Source organism: Vipera berus (assembly GCF_964194415.1).
Source record: "Vipera berus genome assembly, chromosome: 3".
Classification (NCBI taxonomy): Eukaryota; Metazoa; Chordata; class Lepidosauria; order Squamata; family Viperidae; genus Vipera; species Vipera berus.
Genome location: NC_138204.1, coordinates 21,466,991 through 21,487,712, shown reverse-complemented (window position 1 = coordinate 21,487,712; position 20,722 = coordinate 21,466,991). Strand labels below are relative to the sequence as shown.

The following is a 20,722-nucleotide window of genomic DNA, read 5'->3' as shown; positions in this document are numbered from 1 at the left end:
AAAAATATTTTCTGGAATTCCAATAGGAAACAAAGGACAATTTAAGCATGCTTTTGTTTTTTCAATCTTCCTGTAGTAAAACTCAATAAGGACTAACTCCCACTATGATTCGCATTAGCACATCCTATGAATAGGAACAGTATCCTAAATGTCAAGAAACCAAAGCAATATGGTTTTGCATTTTAAGCTTACAATATTAACAATATTAAGATATAGCATAGAATGCAAAAGCAGCTCTGAACAAAGACTGACATAACATGCCTCTACTTTTTCTGGAGGAAATTATTCTTAATGCTATTTATTTTAGATAATGAGAAATCCATACCTTGTAGGGAGGTGCAAAACATTTTGAGCTTTAAACACTTGGGTTTCTAATTCAAGGCAGATGATTACAATTTCAAAACATTATTCTAACAATTCAAGAAATATAATTGAAATATATTCAACTGAGATCTATCCCAGAAATCAAAACATCTGCCTCAAAATAAAAACAAAGCTACTTCAAGCTGAAATCACTTCCAGAATGAAACAATTCATTTTGAAAGTAGACACACCTGGCTTGAACTAAAATGCCATTTGCACTGCAATTTGTAATTAGGTATATCTAATACAGTAAGCGTTTTGGCCATGTTCTACCATTGTGTGAAAAGCTTGTTAAAATCATTTAAATTGGGTTTCAAGGGTGGTGTCAGGACCCACTTCAAGCCCACATCTTAAAGCAGAACTCTTGGAAACAGTTTCTTCCAAGCAGGAACTTTTATTAAGAGTAGGTGATAGCAGGCTTAATAGACAGGATCTGAGATTTTCCCATGCAACGCAGTAGATTATAGTGCCTCCAAGCAGGACCCCACCCCAAAGATCGACCGAGCGATGTGGGATAGCCAATCCCCAGGTGTTAAGTCCATTGTGGAAACCAACGAGATAACATCGGCCCATCTCCAGCTCACGCAGAGAGGATCGGTGGCTTCTTCACACCTTTCTCTGGGAGCGTAGACATAAACCAGGCATTTGAGGTTACATGCCTTATTCCCTCCTTTGTTCTTAACTGACAGTTTAAAAGATAAGAGTTCAGAGAGAGAGATAATGCAGGAGACAGACCCAATAAACAAAATAAAGGATTACATTGTAGCAAAAGGAGGAAGTGAAAGCAATAGCCCTGCAGGCACATCCCTGCTCCCCCTTGGAAGCATGGCAAAACCCAGGAAAGGTGGGATGAAATAGAAATGAAATGAAATGAAATAAAAAAGGAATGGGTTTTGACAGGTGGTCTCAATATACTAATTGATCATTTTCTTCTGCTTATTGCTTAAATTTTTGTATTTGATAGTTTTCTAAATTTCTGGTAACATGAACCACAACTGTTTTTACTACTAAATAATGGGATTCTGATTTATACACAGAATGAAAGGAGCAGATGAAATCAATGGGGAGAGGATATTGTTTATGCATTTCAACAACCATTTTTTCCATAAAATATATATTTCTCAAAGGTACATGGAAAATTGTGCATGATAGCCAAGGTAAACTCTGAAAGTTTAATCTTTCCAAGAAATATGAAAATTCATGTCAAAATAGTCAAGTGAGACGGGATTTTTCTATACTTTTAGTAACGTTAATTTTCATTCAGGACAAATTGAGAAACATTATTTTGCATCTTTGTCTAGATGAACTTCAATTTGCTACACAAATCAGCAGTATTATTATTTTCATCTACTGCTAAGTGTGTTATTCTTAAAGCTGATGAATTGCGGTTTCTCTTTTCTGGAGAAGAGTCCCATTGGGAATGCCTTTAATTGCTCTGGGGAGTATGCTAGTAAAAATGTTCACATCTCTAGAGATACATTGGCTGGGAAAGTATGAACAGAGAAGTATGAAGTAGTTTTTATCAAACAGCAACAACAGAATCACTGATGAATTATTGATAAGATAGGTAAAATTGTTATGCCATTGAATCTAAGATTTAAATTAATGAATAAAAATGCTGCATACCAATACTAAATTTGTTGCTTGCATTCCCAAGCAGAACTTCATCCTGCAAAGCTTTCTGGCCATAAACTAGTTAATATATCTCTCTTGCAAACAAGTAGTCACAAATTATCAGCCAGAATGTTTTCATGAGTTTGAAGATGACCTATGCAGTCTTATTCTTTCTAGCTCGACTCAGGCTGCTATCCTAACCAACAGAGACAATAGCTGAAAATTAAATCAGCATTTGCTCCAAGTACAATTAATGTATTTGGTCAAAAAAACTAAATACAAACTAACATCCAAATCATACTGGAGAAAATGAAAGTTATCACAACCCTGGTATGTCTGTTAATGTCTACCATAGAGAAAACATGACAAAAATCCCCTTTTATTTCTAGATACTTTATTAGCGATCATAGGTAAAAGAAAAGTACATTATATAAATATATCAGCACTGTTAAAACTGACAAAAACAAGAAAATTCATACAAACTGACTTGCATCACCTCATGGATTGAAATATAATGAACAGAATAAAAACATATTTTTGAATGATGGACAATGGCAGTTCAACTGCATCAACTGAAACTTTTACAGAACATGGTAAAGTAGGGATTTTTCAGCAAGAGATTTTATAGTTGATGGGAACTAAGTATCTCTGACCTCCTATGGTTTGGAGCTTTCTGCAGTGGGGAGTAAATAAGTCATCAACTTTAGTCAATCATGCCATGTGTAAAAAAAATCCCTGCTATTGGCAAGGACGTGATATTTCTGAAGATGTCCATCAAAATGCATTGAGTCCAAGATATGGGAATACAATGTACATATACCATGTTGTTAGTTGCGAAGTCGTGTCCGACCCATCGCGACCCTATGGACAACGTTCCTCCAGGCTTTCCTGTCCTTCTACCATCTTCTGGAGTCCATTTAAGCTCACGCCTACTGCTTCAGTAACTCCATCCAGCCACCTCATTCTCTGTCGTCCCCTTCTTCTATTGCCCTCAATCTTTCCCAGCATTAGGCTCTTCTCCAGTGAGTCCTTCCTTCTCATTAGGTGGCCAAAGTATTTGAGTTTTAGCTTCAGGATCTGGCCTTCTAAAGAGCAGTCAGGGTTGATCTCCTCTAGGACTGACTGGTTTGATCGCCTTGCAGTCCAAGGGACTCGCAGGAGTCTTCTCCAGCACCAGAGTTCAAAAGCCTCAATTCTTTGGCGCTCAGCCTTTTTTATGGTCCAACTTTCACTGCCATACATTGCAACTGGGAAGACCATAGCCTTGACTATACGCACCTTTGTTGACAGGGTGATGTCTCTGCTTTTTAGTGTGCTGTCTAGATTTGCCATGGCTTTCCTCCCGAGGAGCGTCTTTTAATTTCTTGAAATATACCATATTTCTCTCTTTTCTATCCCAACAAAATTAAACAACACACGCCGAAACATTGACTGTACTTAACACTTTACAGAAAACTCTGAAAAAAGATAAAACACTCCTTCAACTCCACCTCCCCAACTAGTAACATTGGTTTATAATTTATACACAAAATAGCATCAGGAAGAATATATGGTGCCTCACGTTGCATGTCTTAAAAACTTTCCAAATGGCCCATTCATAAATAAATCATATCCATTCCAATCTGGTGCTTAAGCAAATAAGGAGTTCTTAAGTTACCAATGGAATATTCAATCTAGATTGTATCTAGGAGGTAGTTAGCTAAGGTGGTTATTCTTTTTACTACTGTCCTGGCCCTTGGCTGAGTGCAAAAGATCATGCATCCTAGCAACTTCAGGAAGATCAATCCTTTATTAATGAAACAGCCATTAAATGAGCATACTCAGATGAGCCCCATGGGAACAGGAGTTGGATGGGGTTGGACTGGGGGAGTATAAATGGTGTTTGAACTGCTGCTCAGAGCATGTTTGGGGTTTGCAGTGGGAGCATCCTTGGAAAAACAGAGGTGTCCTAAGAAACCTGTGACTGTTGGTAGGTCATTAAATGCATCAGAAGAGGTTTGTGGAAAAAATGACTGTAAACTATTATAGATACTACTGTAGTAGATACTACTACAGTATCTACAGTAGTAAATTATACACTACTGTAGTAGATACATAATACTGAAAATATTAATATTTGATGAAACAGTGTTCCATAGAATCACAAGTTGGAAAGAGCCATTAAGATCTAAACCTCAGCTATAGGAATCCAAATTAGAATATTTCTGATGGATAACTAACCCTTCAAGGGGAGTCCATCATCTCTCTAAATAACTGTTAAGAACTTTTCTGACCTAAAAGCAGAATCTACTTTGCTATAACTTAATTCCAATAATTCTGGAAGGATTCTGGTTTTCACTTTCTCTTCTATGGATTATTTTTCAAATACATGAACACTTCTATCCTATCCCCTCTCTGTTATCTTTTTTTAAGATTAAACACTAAACTTTTCTTCCAAAGACCTAGTTTCCACTTACTTGACCTACTTGGTTCACTTTTTCTGAAACTATGCTTCTGTTTGAATCTTTTAAAGTACCGTATATACTTGAGTATAAGCCGACTCGAGTATAAGCCGAGACCCCCAATTTCACCCCCAAAAACTGGAAAAAGTTATTGACTCGAGTATAAGCCGATCCGCCATTCTGCAAGCCTCCGCCGCCGGCAGAGGCTCGATCCGCCATTTTGCAAGCCTGAATACACAGGAATACCCTGTGTGGCCGCGGCTCTCGGGGAAGCCCTGGCTGTCCGCTTCCTCGCTCCACGCTGCCATTCGGGGCCCGCGCGTTCCCCAGGCAAATCGCGGCGCCCAGCAGGCGAGGAAACACGCCCGCTCCAGTCGCCCCCTTCCCTCAGGAGACGCGAAGCAAGTGACCGCCCGGAGCTTACCGAGGACTTGCGCGCGGCCGAGGCTTCGGTGCTTCCAGGATCGCGCGCACCTCTCCCAAGCCGCCGCCGTCCGGAGACCTGCCGAAGTTTGGGGAGGTTTGGGGAGGTGCGCGCGCACCTCCCCAAACCTCCCCAAACGTCGGCAGGTCTCCGTTCCTCCGCGCCCTGCCTGCCTGCTTCTTTCCGCTGCGGAAAGAAGCAGGCAGGCAGGGCGCGGAGGTCCGGAGACCTGCCGACGTTTGGGGAGGTTTGGGGAGGCGCCCAAACCTCCCCAAACGTCGGCAGGTCTCCGTTCCTCCGCGCCCTGCCTGCCTGCTTCTTTCCGCAGCGGAAAGAAGCAGGCAGGCAGGGCGCGGAGGTCCGGAGACCTGCCGACGTTTGGGGAGGTTTGGGGAGGCGCCCAAACCTCCCCAAACGTCAGCAGGTCTCCGTTCCTCCGCGCCCTGCCTGCTTCTTTCCGCTGCGGAAAGAAGCAGGCAGGCAGGGCGCGGAGGAACGGAGACCTGCCGACGTTTGGGGAGGTTTGGGGAGGCGCCCAAACCTCCCCAAACGTCGGCAGGTCTCCGTTCCTCCGCGCCCTGCCTGCCTGCTTCTTTCCGCAGCGGAAAGAAGCAGGCAGGCAGGGCGCGGAGGTCCGGAGACCTGCCGACGTTTGGGGAGGTTTGGGGAGGTGCGCGCGCACCTCCCCAAACCTCCCCAAACTTCGGCAGGTCTCCGGACGGCGGTGGCTTGGGAGAGGTGCGCGCGATCCCGGAAGCACCAAAGCCTCGGCCGCACACAAGTCCTCGGTAAGTTTTTTTGTTGACTGGAGTATAAGCCGAAGTGGAATTTTTCAGCCCAAAAAGTGGGCTGAAAAATTCGGCTTATACTCAAGTATATACGGTACATCACCTACAACTGGACACAATATAGCTTATTTTCAACATTCTGACCAAATAGAGCAGGGGTAGGCAACTATGCTGGCTCAGGAATTCTGGGAATTTAAGTCCACGAGTCATAAAAGAGCCAAGGTTGCCTACTCCTGAAATAGAGGAATAGCACCAGTTATGCCATACATAAGCTAAAGTAAACTAAATCCAAAAAGCCTGGAGATATTTACTTATTTTTTCCCGTTATTTGGAGAAAGAAAAAACATTTGATTTCTTGAAAATAATTTATTTGATGTTTTATTTAAAAATGTTGACATGTAAGATGTATCAATTCACTATGTAAATCAGGAATGAATTTCCTCTTGATAGCATTATATGATTGGGCAACTTCTTTCAAAATTTTTGTTTCCTGAAAAAATTTCGGTGATTATGACAGACCCCTTCAAACTGAATACAAATATCGTTTCAGAACGATTGTATCACATAGGAATCAATCTTGAGAAATATGAAATTACAGTAACTTTCAATGACTATATTTAATTATGTAAAGTTACTGACATGATATAAGAGTTCAACAGGGCTGAAAGTGTTTTATTGCTGATTTTCGGTTATACTCAATGTCCAATGCATCTTGCTACACCATTTAACAATAGGAAGCCCACACTGATGAATTCCAGCTGCCGATATCATTTGTCCGTTGCAGCATCATATAGCTTAAACCAGTATATAAAATATATAGGAAAAAAGTCAGTAATATGCACAAAATCATTCTAGCATAGAACTGCACCATAATCTACAGTATGGTTAACCTTCCAACACATAAAGGTAGGTTTGCTAGTAAAAAATTCCCAAGACCATGGTAAAAAAAAATCGCTATAGTTCAATTTTAAATAATGGTACGATAAATTATTTAAAACTCAGCTTTTGTCTCTCCGATGTTAAAATTACAGACTGAATTCCCAGAAGCAAAGTTTCATTCAGGTCTATTTGCACTGTTCTATTTTGTTTTGCAAAGAGCAGCTTTGCATGAAATGATACTTGTCACGTGCTATGGCATAACTGTAACTCTGACAATTTTATCTTGCATTGAATATATTGTCATGGTTGTATTCGTGTAATTATTTATACATTTATATCAGGCTTATTGGTTGCCTGAACCTACAGCATGTTCCCAAATGCTTATTCTTGCTCAATCTTATAAATTTTTTTTGACAGACTTTTAAAAATCAAAGTAGCTGCAGAACAGGCATGTCAAACTTGTGATGTCACGTGACATCACATGACGTATTGTGACTTTTCCCCATTGCCGGCAATGGGGTGGGCGTCGTTTCGGCATGACGCATCTGGCCCGCAGGCTGGCAGGTTGACATGCCTGCTGTAGAAAGAAGGAAAAGTGAGATCTAATTGTTCTTCACACATACTTTAAATCATTACTTAATCTTCATTACAGAAAAAAATTCCTTTATTTCTATAGCAATTAATTCAGCTTTTAAAGTTAACAATCACTAACAAATTTTGATCAATTTAAATAAATGCTATCCCCTTTACTACATATAGAGAAATACATATTCTTTATGATGCACATTTATTTTTATTTAAATAAAGCTTTTGAATAAAAGACGTTTACTTCTTTATACAACTTGATACAAACATCTTTCCCCCTTTTTTGCTCAGTTAAAAACAGTGGAGTATGCCTCTCAAACTTACTCATTTCTATTCTGTTCCTCTTTTTAAGCAGTAGGCTTTTAAACTTCATAGAATAGAAATGGCTTCCAGTAATATTTTAAATTTCTGATTTAATGTGAGCTTGCAAGAAATGAACTTTGTTCATGTAGATGTTTAATTCTTATTTCAATTCCAAAATAAAACACATTCCAAATACCATCCACTTAAAGAGTCAGTCACCATGATCCAAAGCAAAAAACCACTAACTGTAAATAATACATTCTTTTGAGAATTTGTTCTAGCACACTGCCTTAGAATCATTCCAAATGTTTATAGCCTAAGTAAAAGAATGGAAAATAAACATTCAACTCAGAAATTTAGATTATTAAAATTGCCTGAAGCATGGGAAATACAGTATTAGTAGTCCTTGTTAATGACTGGTCATCTTACAATCATTTGAAGTTACAACCATTACAACTTGTGCTTTACAGCCCATAAAACATCCCTAAAGGTAAAGGTTCCCCCGCACATGCGTGCTAGTCGTTTCCAACTCTAGGGGCCGGTGCTCATCTCAGTTTCAAAGCCGAAGAGCCAGCGCTTGTCCGAGGACGTCTCCGTGGTCATGTGGCCGGCATGACTAGACGCCAGAGGCGCACGAAACACTGTTACCTTCCCACCGTAGTGGTCCCTATTTTTCTACTTGCATTTTTACGTGCTTTCGAACTGCTAGGTTGGCAGAAGCTGGGACGAGTAACAGGCGCTCACTCTGTTATGCGGCACTCGGGATTCGACCTGCCAAACTGCCGACCTTCTGATCGACAAGCTCAGCGTCTTAACCCACTGAGCCACCGCGTCCCTAGTCATTGTAAATGGTGAGCTCATCTGTCTACTTGTCAGGTGGGTTAGCTGTATGAATGGTCACGACATTCCATAGTCCCAGGATAATTTGTGATTTTTTTGCTGGTTTCTGGCAAAAAACAACAACCCAGCTCCTATTCAAATGAATAAGTTCATTTAACAACCGTTGCAAAAAAAAAAAAAGGCCAGAAAATTACTTCTGGTCACATGGGTGCATCAACTTACAACCATGAGTTACAATTGCAATTCTCGGCTCAATTATAGTTATAAGTTAAGGTCTAGCTATAGGCAATTAATCAGGAAAACAGCCAATAAAGAATGAAGTAAATCACCTAAATATTTATATTTGGATTTGAAGATAAAAGTTCTTCCATTTAAAATTTCAAAGGAACATTACAGAACTTCAGTAATGCTACCAGAATAATTTTTTTGCTCATAAGGATCTATATTTTCCCCAATGCATTTTTCCCCATTTTCCTTTTACAAAATATATCTCTCTGTCTCTTTCTCTCTCTCTCTCTCTCACACACACACAGTCTCTCTCTAAATCCTTGACATAAAAGAGCTTTCCAAACAGGACGTTTTCAGACCAAATAATAATTGTTTGCTGACCTTTTGTTAAATATTGCCGTTATAAAAAAAAGTTAAAACTATTGAGGATTTAATATTTAAACATGACATTTTCCTCAATTTCATGAGGCATTTCTTTTGTCCTGAAACTAATTTAACAGCAAATAATCCACTAGAATTACATAACTGTTTTTGCTTTGTGAGCAATAAGCCTATTGAGTTAGTGTAGTTCTGAAATAAAGTTTACTCTTTTAAGACTGTAAATCATCATGGACCATTCAGCAGCTAAGCACATGTGAATATTAATAGATAAGATCCCTTCATTTAGAGACAGAAAATAACTAGACATTATTTTTAAATAAAATGAGATTTTCATCCAATTTCATGAGTTCCATATTTGGATTTTTAAATAACTGAAGGGCTACTTTGTTGTTGTTGTTGTTAGTTGCGAAGTCATGTCCGACCCATCACGACCCCATGGACAATGTTCCTCCAGGCCTTTCTGTCCTCTACTATCTTCTGGAGTCCATTTAAACTCATGCCTACTGCTTCAGTGACTCCATCCAGCCACCTCATTCTCTGTCGTCCCATTCTTCTATTGCCCTCAATCTTTCCCAGCATTAGGCTTTTCTCCAGTGAGTCCTTCCTTCTCATTAGGTGGACAAAATATTTTGAGTTTCAGCTTCAGGATCTGGCCTTCTAAAGAGCATTTGTTATCTTCTTTAATTGATATGCTGACCATTTCAACCCAGTGACTATGGGCAGATAATAACTTTAAAAATATATTGACACCAAAACAAGTATAGATAACTAGATATACTAACTTACATATTTAAGTTCCAATAGGTAATTTAGATTAATAATTTAATTATAGGGCATGTATGGTCATTCATACAACTATCTTTGTTTAATAAACATAAGAGATATTGGCACTTTGCAGACTTTTTCTCCTTTTCTTTTTACATATAATTTCACAGCTAACCTTTTTGGAAACGTTTTACTTGGTGTTGTGGGAAAATATCCATTTAAATAAGAAATATTTAATAAAACTCTCAAATAATAGTATCCAGCATGCTCATCGTATCTTTGGAAACAAGCAATTTTACACCAATCTGGTTTTAATGGGTACAAAGCTTTCAGCGCTGACAGTAGATTATCCTTTGCTTGGGTCAGCTCTGCTCCAATGATGAGAGTCTGAGTTGGCCAAGCTGCTTCTCTTTATAGTCTAACCTGATCTGGATTCATGATCAGTAATTCATTTAACACCCTCATAGATAGGGCATTGTTACATTTATCAATAAATGTCTGGAAAACAAAGTCTAATTCCTGTTGAAACCTCCCAGGATCAATACATATGGACAGAAAGTTACTGGCCACGATATACATATTTGACATGCATATACATGGTTCTTCCTCGAATCCCTGGGTCTGGAACCTGCAACATGAATTTCAGTTGTAACCCAGGGTCAGAATTTGGAATATAATGCCTACACAGAACGTCCTTCGTTCATCTTCTTAAGATCATCTCCTTTCTCTCCTCCACTAATGCCTTCCAGACATCATCAGCCACTGCTACTGATGGAGGGGAGATTATAGCACACATTTTCTCCAGGTGTAAGACCACAGTCCTCCAGCAGCAGGGCAGATGACTTTGTTAAGAAGAGCCTTTCTGATGAAGACCTCTTTCTTAAATGACAACAATCCTTATTTTCCTTCTTGTTTCCTTCCTGAGGCATTTCTGTTTATCCAGGTTACTAGGGAGCCCTCTAATAATCAATTCGTTTCTTAATAATAGCTGCAGTCTACTAGTTCTCAAAAAACAAGCATCACTTTCAGCCCTTGGTGGGTACAGCTAGGAAATTGGATAGGTAGCTCTATTCAACAGTGGGAATTGTATTAGGGGATAGGCAAAGTAATGGTAAAAGCTCCTTGTTTTATTCTTTCGTGGTGTGGAAATCTCCTATCTTCCCCTTTCTTTTTCATGGCCCGAAAATCAGAGGGAGAAAATTCCATAACTCCATGTGTAGGATGGCTGAGAAGTAGGGATGCTCAGTCTGTAGACAGTTAAGATGTTTTTGAAAGGAAACAATATTCCCTTGGTGGAGCAGTGGGCTAATGCCTCCTTAAGTAACACCAGCTGCCTGCAATTAGTGCAGGTTCGCATCCCACCAGGCTCAAGGTTGACTCAGCCTTCCATCCTTCCGAGGTAGGTAAAATGAGGACCCAGATTGTTGGGGGCAATAAGCTGACTTTGTAATAATGCCGCTTTGGGGGGGGGAAGCCCTAATAAGCAGGCATATACATAGAATGAAGGCTATTGCTAAGCACATTGGTTTGTGCTTAAATTGTAAGCCGCCCTGAGTCTTCGGAGAAGGGCGGGATAAAAATGGGATTAAAATAAAAATAAAAAAATAAAAAAAAATAAATTTAACATTTGATATTTATAATTTTCAAGTTTTAGCTAACCAAAGTTTCCTTTATCGAGCCATATTTCTATGGCCAGTCTTTCGTCCGCCAGTTTGGAGGGCTGCTCCGGATCAAGCGGAAGGGCTACCGCCCTCCCACGATTAAGCGGGGATCCTCTCCTTGCTTGTCGCCCCTACAGGGCAACTCTCAACCCTTTCCAGGGTCCCACAGCAGAGCAAAACTGAACGCAGAAGACAGAGCTTGTCTTTCAGCGGCTGCGGCAGCCACGATGGCAAACTGGAAGTAGGAACATGATATATATCCTGTGACCTCTACCACCGGAATGTGTCTAACAATATTGATTCTGACCTTAATCTGCATTCTTTTAAACAGGATACTACTCATTCGAAGATACTATCATAATGTACTACAATGTCAGTTATTGTACCCATACGAGAAGAGCCTAATGCTGGGAAAGATTGAGGGCAATAGAAGAAGGGGACGACAGAGAATGAGGTGGCTGGATGGAGTCACTAAAGCAGTAGGCGTGAGCTTAAATGGACTCCAGAAGATGGTAGAGGACAGGAAGGCCTGGAGGAACGTTGTCCATAGGGTTGTGATGGGTCGGACACAACTTTGCAGCTAACAACAACAAAAAAAGACAACAGTCTTTTTGTTATACATCTCCTTCCCTGGGTCACAATTATAACTGCCTGCCTTTTTTCCTAATATGAGTCTATTCATGCCTAAACCATCCTCATTTTCATATGTGCTTTTAGATCTCAATGCCCTTTTAAAGTCTCAATTAAAGATATCACCTGTGAGAAGATGGATGTGGATTCCAGCCTTACCTACGTTACAGAGCATAACTGGCTGGGGAATTCTGGCAGTTGAAGTCCACAAGTCTTAAATTTGCTCAGTTTGGACACCCCTATTATAGAGAATTGTGCATCCAATTCGCTGCTTAGATGGGTGCAGGCTGCTGGAAAGCTTGTAGCCTGGTGGGTTTTTTTGTTTTTTTTTAAACTTTACTGTACCTTTTGACTGGCTTGTAAATGTGGTTTATTTACGTAAAAATGCAAGTAGGAAAATAGGGACCCCTACGGTGGGAAGGTAACAGCGTTCCGTGCGCCTTTGGCGTCTAGTCATGCCAGCCACATGACCACGGAAGACGTCCTTGGACAAACTCTGGCTCTTCGGCTTTGAAACGGAGATGAGCACTGGCCCCTAGTCGGAAACGACTAGCACGTATGTGCGGGGGAACCTTTACCTTTACCTTATTGATGGCTGATTTGTCTGAATGCCATGTTTCCAGGAATTCCCTAGTGGTTTTTTTTTAATTTAGCCTGGTCTAGGATGTTCAGTTTCCTTGTATTCTAAGCTAAGGAGGGAACGAAAAGACATAATATACCTTCTCCAACAGCCTGCAGTCAGATAGGCAGGGATTAATACCAAACAAAAAGTCAAGCAGAAAATAATACCTTAATCAAGGAACTGCCAAAGAGAAAACCGCACTACCAACAATGTCAGGTCAAGTCACTGTGCATACACAAGATAGTATGTCACACATTTGTTGGTTGAATCCTATTATAATAGAAAAAAATTCAGACTAAAGCTGTTTCCTAAACTGGCTTCGCTGGAGATTTAATCTACATTGTTTTTGACATGTATACATCTCCAGGAAACAGAGACGATGGTCTTTGTATCCCATTCATAGAGGGAAGAGTTCTATATAAATCTAGATTTAAACAAACAATAGTAGGTTGGTGCTTAAAAACAGATATCTTGTTCATTCTCAAAGTGTCTTTTCTATAGCAATATATTCAAATTTGATTTCATGGAATAAATCAAGAATCACTGATATGAACTAAATATAAACAAAAGGTTCTGCAGATTATATAAAATATGTTTAAAATATCCAAAGATTAACATATAGAAAAATGAAAAATAAAATAAAAAATCAAGAGAAATAGAATGAAATTGTTTCAATATTTCAAAACATTTAATATATTTCTATTTCTATAAAGAGATTAGTGAGCATATCACACTAGTGTTCTCTATAAATTATTCATGCTATACTAAAGATTGAGAATCAATGCTCAGTGCAAAAGAAAATTAACAAAGGAAAGGAGATCCAAAAGTGTTAATAATGATACTAAATTTTTTTAAAACATGTCCATTCATTTAATGGTGGTTCAAAGTTACAACACCCTTGGAAAAAGTGAGTTATGCCTCCTCCTCAAAATTACAACCCTTACACCAACCCGTGGACAGTGACCGCAATTCAGACACTTGGCAACTGGTTTGCATTTACAACAGTTGCAGTGTCTTCTGGTCACAAGAGTGTGATTCATGACCATTCCATTCAGCTTCCAAAAAGCAAAGTTAATTGGGAAAGTCTGATTTGCTTAACGACTGTTGTAAAAATGGTTGCAAAATTGAGTCTGGCCATGTGATGACTTGTTTAACAAGTTGTAAAATGAGGCAAATCTCACTTAACAACTGTCTTACTTAGCAATAGAAATTTCAGACTCAACTGTGGTCATAAATTGAGGACTACCTGTAGTAGCCGATGCAAGTTATAAGCAGGCCCTTCACCTATAGGCAATAATGAATATAATAATTAGTGAAAAAAAGGAGATTAAGAAAATAATTTTAAAAAATAAACTAAAGGATTAACTAAATCTATACACCAATCTAACAGCAAGAATATATTGTTCTCCTGTGCTATCTGACCCAAACAGTTAATTAATAAAAGAGTATCAATTCAGATTGAAAGTATTGGTACAAAAGTCACCACATACATGTTATATTACAGCAATCGATCTAAACAATGACACAAGATCTAACAATGGCATGTTATTAAATTTTTCATCTAAAATCATAGGCAGCAAGATCTACATAGGACAAAAAGGAAGTTTAAGTAATTATGTAATTCTCTTGAGAACAGTATTATTACAGTACGAATAAGCTTTGCTTTCAAGGACACTTCTTTTATCTCTAGAGCAGCTCTCATATAACAAAGTTACATTCAGAGGCCACTGTAATTCAAATAGGAGAATATGCCTTTCCTCCAGGAACAAACTTAAAAAAAACCTTATTAATGAGAATCAACACATATAAGGAGGTACCTCTTTGTGAAGTATACTTGTTCTACGGCAATTATTGCTGCACTTGTTTACAAATTAATTATTAATTCATTCTGTTTTTAAGTGTATTTTAGAATTTATTTTTCACCACAAAGAAAAACTCTTAAGTCTTAATAAATAATTCTAAATTGTCCATAGTTAACACAGATATCGCCTATTTATTTTGTAGTCAATGCAGGCTGAAAAGAAATAAAATATACGGTAACTTTCAAACTAATTAAACTATCTGCAGTTTTATTGGATATTCTGTCCAACAGAATACAAGATAGACGGGGGGTTATACACCACTGTCCTGAGCAATAGTTGTTTTTGTGTAACACTGCTGTTAACCAAAAATAATCAATTAAGATTAATTAACACTACTGTTCACCAAAAAGTAATCAATTAATAAAGCAAATATTATCAATGTTCAGCTTGTCTTTTATTACACTGAAAAAGTCTGCTACACCAGAGACTTCACTTTAAATGGTTAGATCTGATGCTCTATTCTAAAACACCAATAAAAACTAAATTAAATTTAAATGTTGCATCTTATAAAGAAGCATCATAATATCAGGAAAATTGTTATTTAGAAATTTTTTCCTGATGTAAAAGCAATTTATCATTTTAGGTAGTTCTTATACCAAATTTCTGATTCCCTGTTCTCTTACTCAAACCTCACCTAATATGACCTAAAGGAGTGAATAGTCTATGCTCTATGACATCTACAGGGCACCCAGACTAAGAAAGCAATCTTATAGTACAGAGACATGTAGACAGACAGCTACTAGTATTTAATTAGATCTAAGACCAAATTTAATCTGCAAGTGCTTGCATAGGAACACTATACTTTCAAGCCATTATTGTTGCGTTGCTTACCACTCATCTCTAGGAAATTATTATTTTGGCATTAAATAAAGTTGTCATTTACAGTAAAATGTGACCAATTTAGATTGAATTCTGTAATTTCAAGCCACATAAAAATATCCATGAACACCAGAGAGCAATAATGAGAAACTTCTCAAAATCTATTTCACATAAAGTATAAGCAGCCCCAAAAGCAAGATCTATAAAAGAAACTAAGTCATTTTAGCTTATGTGAATAGAACTTATTTGCAAGAAATACTTGAAGATCAACAGAACATCTCTATTAACCAAAAGCTAACTAACAATTGACTATGGGCAGAATACTAGCACTTGATACTGTAGTATGAGACAAAGGGAGAAGGGAGGGAGAAAATAGCAGTCAGCATTACTTTAACCATCATCACTTGACCCAACTCTGATCACAATCTGCAGTCAATATAAAGGCTTCTCTACCTCCAGTGTTTTTATACTGTCTACCTACTAATGTGGGCTAGAAATATATCCAGCAAATACTTTCATGATGCTTTTTTGTTAAAAAAAAAGGGGGAGGTGAAATACAAACATACTTTTAAATTCACTTTCCCAATTCAATGCCTAAATAGTATCCCACCCCTTCCCTTCCATTTTGTATGTAGAATTTAAAGGAATAAAGAGCTGAATTAATCAAGGTCAAAGATAAAAGAACAGGGGCAAAATTTAATAAACCAGAGAATAGTAATGTAAAAAGAACACAGTACTAAGGAGAGAAGAGATAAAAAAAATGCTTCTGCTGATGTCAGGGAAATGTCTGATACTGTTCTGGCTAGATAATTTTAGGCCAGTCACTCTATCTCAGGGTTGTTGTTGGGAAAGTATTAGGTATGTTCACCACCGTGAGCTATATATATATATATAAAGGAGAGATGTTATCTTAAATGACAAAATGTCCCACATACCAGAATATATACTAAAAAGAAAAAAAAGAAACCTGACATTACTCAAAGATTTTTTTTTATCACGACTGTATTATGGTTGGACTACAGACATACATATATGCCCAAATGACAGGAAAACCGCTTCAGAGAGGAGCTAGCAAAGTATATTGCTAGCTAAGCTTGTAAGCCGCCCTGAGTCTTCGGAGAAGGGCGGGATATAAATGGAATTAAAATAAAATAAAAATAAATAAATAAAATAAATATTCCTTTTTGCAGCCTAAGAGAACTCTCGTTTCCCGAGGCTCAGAAACGGGAGTTCCCGTGAGCTGCAAAAAAAAAGGAAACACGAGCCGGGAGGGCAGCCTCCAAGAGTCCATGTCGCCAATACATACTAGGGAAAGAGGAAATGTGTTTTGTGAGGAAGGAAAAGAAAAGAGCGCGCTTCGATCCCGCGACACCCGTTGGCGAAATTTTTGGAAAAGAGAGGCAAGAAATCCCAGGCACCGAGCCCCCACCCCTGGTTGCGGCAACTGGAGCGGGCGGGAGGCAGAGAAAGGAAGGGAAAGGGTGGGCAACACAGCCGCTTTCCCCCCGCGCTGCAACAGCGGCAGCCTGAATCTGGCGGGGTGCCCCTCATCACCTCAGTATCCTCCTCCCCCTTCCTGCGCTACCGTTAGACTCCTCTTTCCCCCCCCCCACCCACGGAGGGCGCAGGCGCGCCAAAATCGCGCTCCCCTCTCCTCAAAAGTCCCCCCCCACCCCACACCGGGCGCCTTCGGCTGCCCGACGTTCTCTCCCTCTCCCGCAGTTCCTTCACACAAGCAGGCCGGGCGGGGAAGCGCGTCTTGCTCTCGAGCGCGCCGCCCCTCCTCGCCAGCCCAGAGACAACCGAGCCGCCGCGCCTGCCCGCTTTTTTCCCCCTCCGGCGCCGCGCGACCCTTACCAATGCCGGGCGCCACATAGACGAAGTAGAGGAACGAGGAGGAGAGCGAGAAAAGGAAGAGAGCGGCCAGCAGCGAGCGCCGGGGAAGCCTCCAGGGGCTCCGCTTCCACCGCATGGTCCGCCCCCTCCTCGCCTCGCTTCCAGACCAGCAGACTGAGGCGAGAAGGAGAAAGAGGAAGGAGGCGGATGGCGGCGGCGCAGTCAACTGAGGGGACGGCTGACTCGGGAGCGGCGGCGGTGTATCGGCGGGGGGTCGTTCCTCCTTGCCTCACTTGCTCTCCCGGTGCTTCCGCGCGGATCCCCCTCTCCGGCGACGGCGCTGCATGAGTGAAGCGGCGGCCAGCAGCACCGCTCGACGCGCCCCTCCGGCCTCCTTTATACCCTCTTTTTGGCCGCTCCCGAGGCTCGAAGCACCGGCAAACGGAGGGGGAGGAGCCGTCGAGGGCGGGGAAATCGGGGCCTTCAGGGGCTCTCTGCAAAATCCGTTCTCCGGAGCGTCAAAAGCGGACCTTTCTCTTGGCGCTCTCCTTCGGTCTCGTCCGGCCACCTCTCAGGGACCGTCCGCAAACTCCCCTTTTCGCTCTTCCTGGTCTCGTGGGCAGCCTGGGAGGGGTGGCCTTGGCGAGTGAGGTCACCGACCGCGCTCTGCTCTGGCGGATTTCGGAGGCTCTTTTCGCTCGACCTGCTCTTTCAAAGCGTGGCTTCAGTGGCTTCTTATGACTTAGTGACTCGACTCCAACACCAGAAGGAATCTGGTAGCGGCTTTCCAGACTAATGAATTGTATTGCGAGATAACAGCTCATTTCATCACATGTAATGTGCCTTTTGCCTGCCATGGACTAACACAGCTCTCCTATAATGACTTCGCTTAATTTTCTGAACCATACATAAGAACAGCCCTGTCAAGAATCTTTAAATATAGATTGTGTCCACACGTTAAGTCACTATTTTAAAATAGTTACTGGTTAGCAAGATGATCCCAGTTAACGCAACATGCCGAGCCATAATATTTGCGCCTCATTTATTTTGTGAACGTAGGCACTACATAGCAATTTGTGTTTATACGATCAAGTTTGTTGTGTGAAAAGTCCTATTAGGATAGTCTTTACTGATTCTGTACCCTCCCTATGCATTTCCATCTTTTGCCTAATCAGCATGGTTTACAATGACCAAAGTTACAGAATTGGGCAGCCTGGTACACTTCTAAAATTAAATAAATACTGCAGCTATGCTTGCAGAGATAATGTGATCGTAGAGTCTAATACACTGTAGAGCACCAGGCTGGAGTGGTACAAAACTACTAGGAAAAATGGGACTTTTATTATCCTGGACCTTTGTGGAATGACTGAGAAGACATTTCAGATGTTATCACTAGTTCATAGCATTGATTCTATTGATCCAATTATTTTAAGTTCTAAGAGCAAAAAGCACAAAATGTATTTTATCAATTCCTCCAACTGGTGGCCATGGAAAACACCCTATGGCAAGGTTTAGATCTACTAATTACCCACCACAAAAGGCTAAAGCAAAGGACAAGCAAAGATCAACAGGGAAAATGTGGAAGGCTGAAAAAAATCAGAGTTGCACCTCCTTTAGGATTAGCAAGGAGGAAACCACCTGCCTACATTAGAAGAAGAAAAAACAAATTTGAAGGGTAAATCAAAGGAGACACAGAGCAGCATCAACTTATAGAGGCACTTATAGTATAAAATATATACAATATATATAGAAATATAGAGAGCAAAATATAGACTTAAAGAAGAAAAACATGAATTCTATGGACTGCCCCAGACCAAATTCTATATTCTCTCCTATAACCTTTGGAGTACATTTAGAATTATGTGCCAAAACTATTTCATGGAAGAACTCAGAAAAATCAACTACCACATCATCAACCTGTGTGAAACTAGAGTATCAACTGAAACACACAAAAATTGAAAAATAATAGTGAAATGTACATATCCACAGGTGAAAACCTCACACATTGCTGGCGTCATCTTCATTCTAAATGTAGTCATTCTAAATGTAGTCATTGCAAATAATCTTCCATATTTTGCAAACAACAAACTAAAAATAAAGGGGAGGAAAAAAACCACAGCTCACAGTCCAATACTGTGTTCCACACAACAGTCACTACAACAATGAAACTGAATATTTTTACAAAAAACTTTAATAATAGCTCAGCTAGCCTACAAAAATATTATAAAAGACCTGTGCTTGAGAAAGTTCAAGATAAATGTGTTAAAATTTTGTAGGCAAATTTTTAGAAGATGAGTGAAATAAAAATATTGAACAGTTGGCAACCAATGTTGAATCATAAAAGACATATGTGATGAACATCTGTTTTGAGAAACCAGCATGGAAGCACTGAATTTGGCACTCTCCCAATTGGGAAATTAAAGTAGAGATCAACTTTGTATCTCCATCCCAGGGTAACACAGAAGTTGCTGTCACTGCCCTTTTGTGCCTGGGGGCTCTGGGGAATCTGGAAGTGGGGACACAACAGGCTTCAACTAAAGCCTTGAGATCTGGGGGTTCTCCTAGACTCATGACTCCTGCTTGAACAGCAAGTGGCAGTTGTGGCTAGGAGAGGTTTTGCACAATTTCATGTTTTGTGCCAGTTGCGCACGCTTTCCTGAATCATTATGCCCTGTGCACAAACACTCATGCCTTGGTCATTTCATGTTTGGACTACTTCAATATGCTGTATATGAGACTACCCTAGAAGAGTATTCAAAAGCTACGGGAGCATAGAATGCAGCAGTGTGGACAGTTCTAGGGGCCCCTTGGGTGGCCAATGTAACACCACTGTTGCATGAATTGCATGGTTGCCAGTTTGCTTCCAAGTTCAATTCAATGTGTTAATTAACATTTTTAAAGTCATTCATGCCATGAGCCCAGGCTATAAACTATCTCATCCCAGTAGGATTAGCTCTTTGGGCACAAGAGAGCACAAAAAAGCTTGTACTTTCTACTAAGGGCATTGCTGATATGATTAACATTCATCAGACATAGTGGTGGGATTCAAATATGTGAACAACCGGTTCTCTGTGTGGATGCTGCTTCTGGAAGTCCATTCAGGGCCTGGGCAACAAAAAATTAGCTACCAGTTCTGCCAAAGTGGTGCGAACCGGCTGAATCCCACCACTGAGTTAACTGTTTCTATTCTTTTTTCATGAGTCTGGCTATGTAAACTGACTGATAAAGAGTGGAATATAAATATTTGCAAGTAAATATTTTAAATCAATAAAAGAATACTGTCACTACTTATTCAAGATGGCAACTGGCTTAGGAAACCTTTATCTCATAAATGTCAGCTTAATAAAATTATACATAACTGTAATCCTCAATCCTCAAAACACCCATGCAGAAGGGCATCACAGAAAGTGGTTATCTACTTCACACTTTGGGCTCCATAATACTTATACCAAAGTCTGCAGAAAACTTTGAGGGGGAATTTGCTTCATCCATTCCTTGGTTCACATATCTCTATGAAATTACTTTATATTTGCTATGAAGACATAATTCTTACAACAACCATAAACCAATTATTATTATTATTATTAACCAAAATAACACAAATAAAAATAGTATTAATAATAGTGGTGAACTTGTCAGTCCTTTATTTTTTTTGTCATGTAGAACAAAATATGGGTTTGC

At 39.9% G+C, this 20,722-nt stretch overlaps 1 protein-coding gene across 2 annotated transcripts in view; it reads right to left on the bottom strand.

Annotated features, from left to right (window-relative positions):
- B4GALT5 (beta-1,4-galactosyltransferase 5) overlaps window positions 1-17,425 on the bottom strand; it is a 68,034-nt gene extending 50,609 nt beyond the window's left edge. For both annotated transcript variants that reach the window (XM_081322860.1, XM_081322859.1), the window contains exon 1: window positions 17,063-17,425. In XM_081322860.1, coding sequence (XP_081178986.1) covers window positions 17,063-17,177 — 115 coding nt within the window. In that variant the 5' untranslated portion in view covers window positions 17,178-17,425. The remainder of the gene's footprint in view (window positions 1-17,062) is intronic.
- Window positions 17,426-20,722: the final 3,297 nt, after the last annotated feature.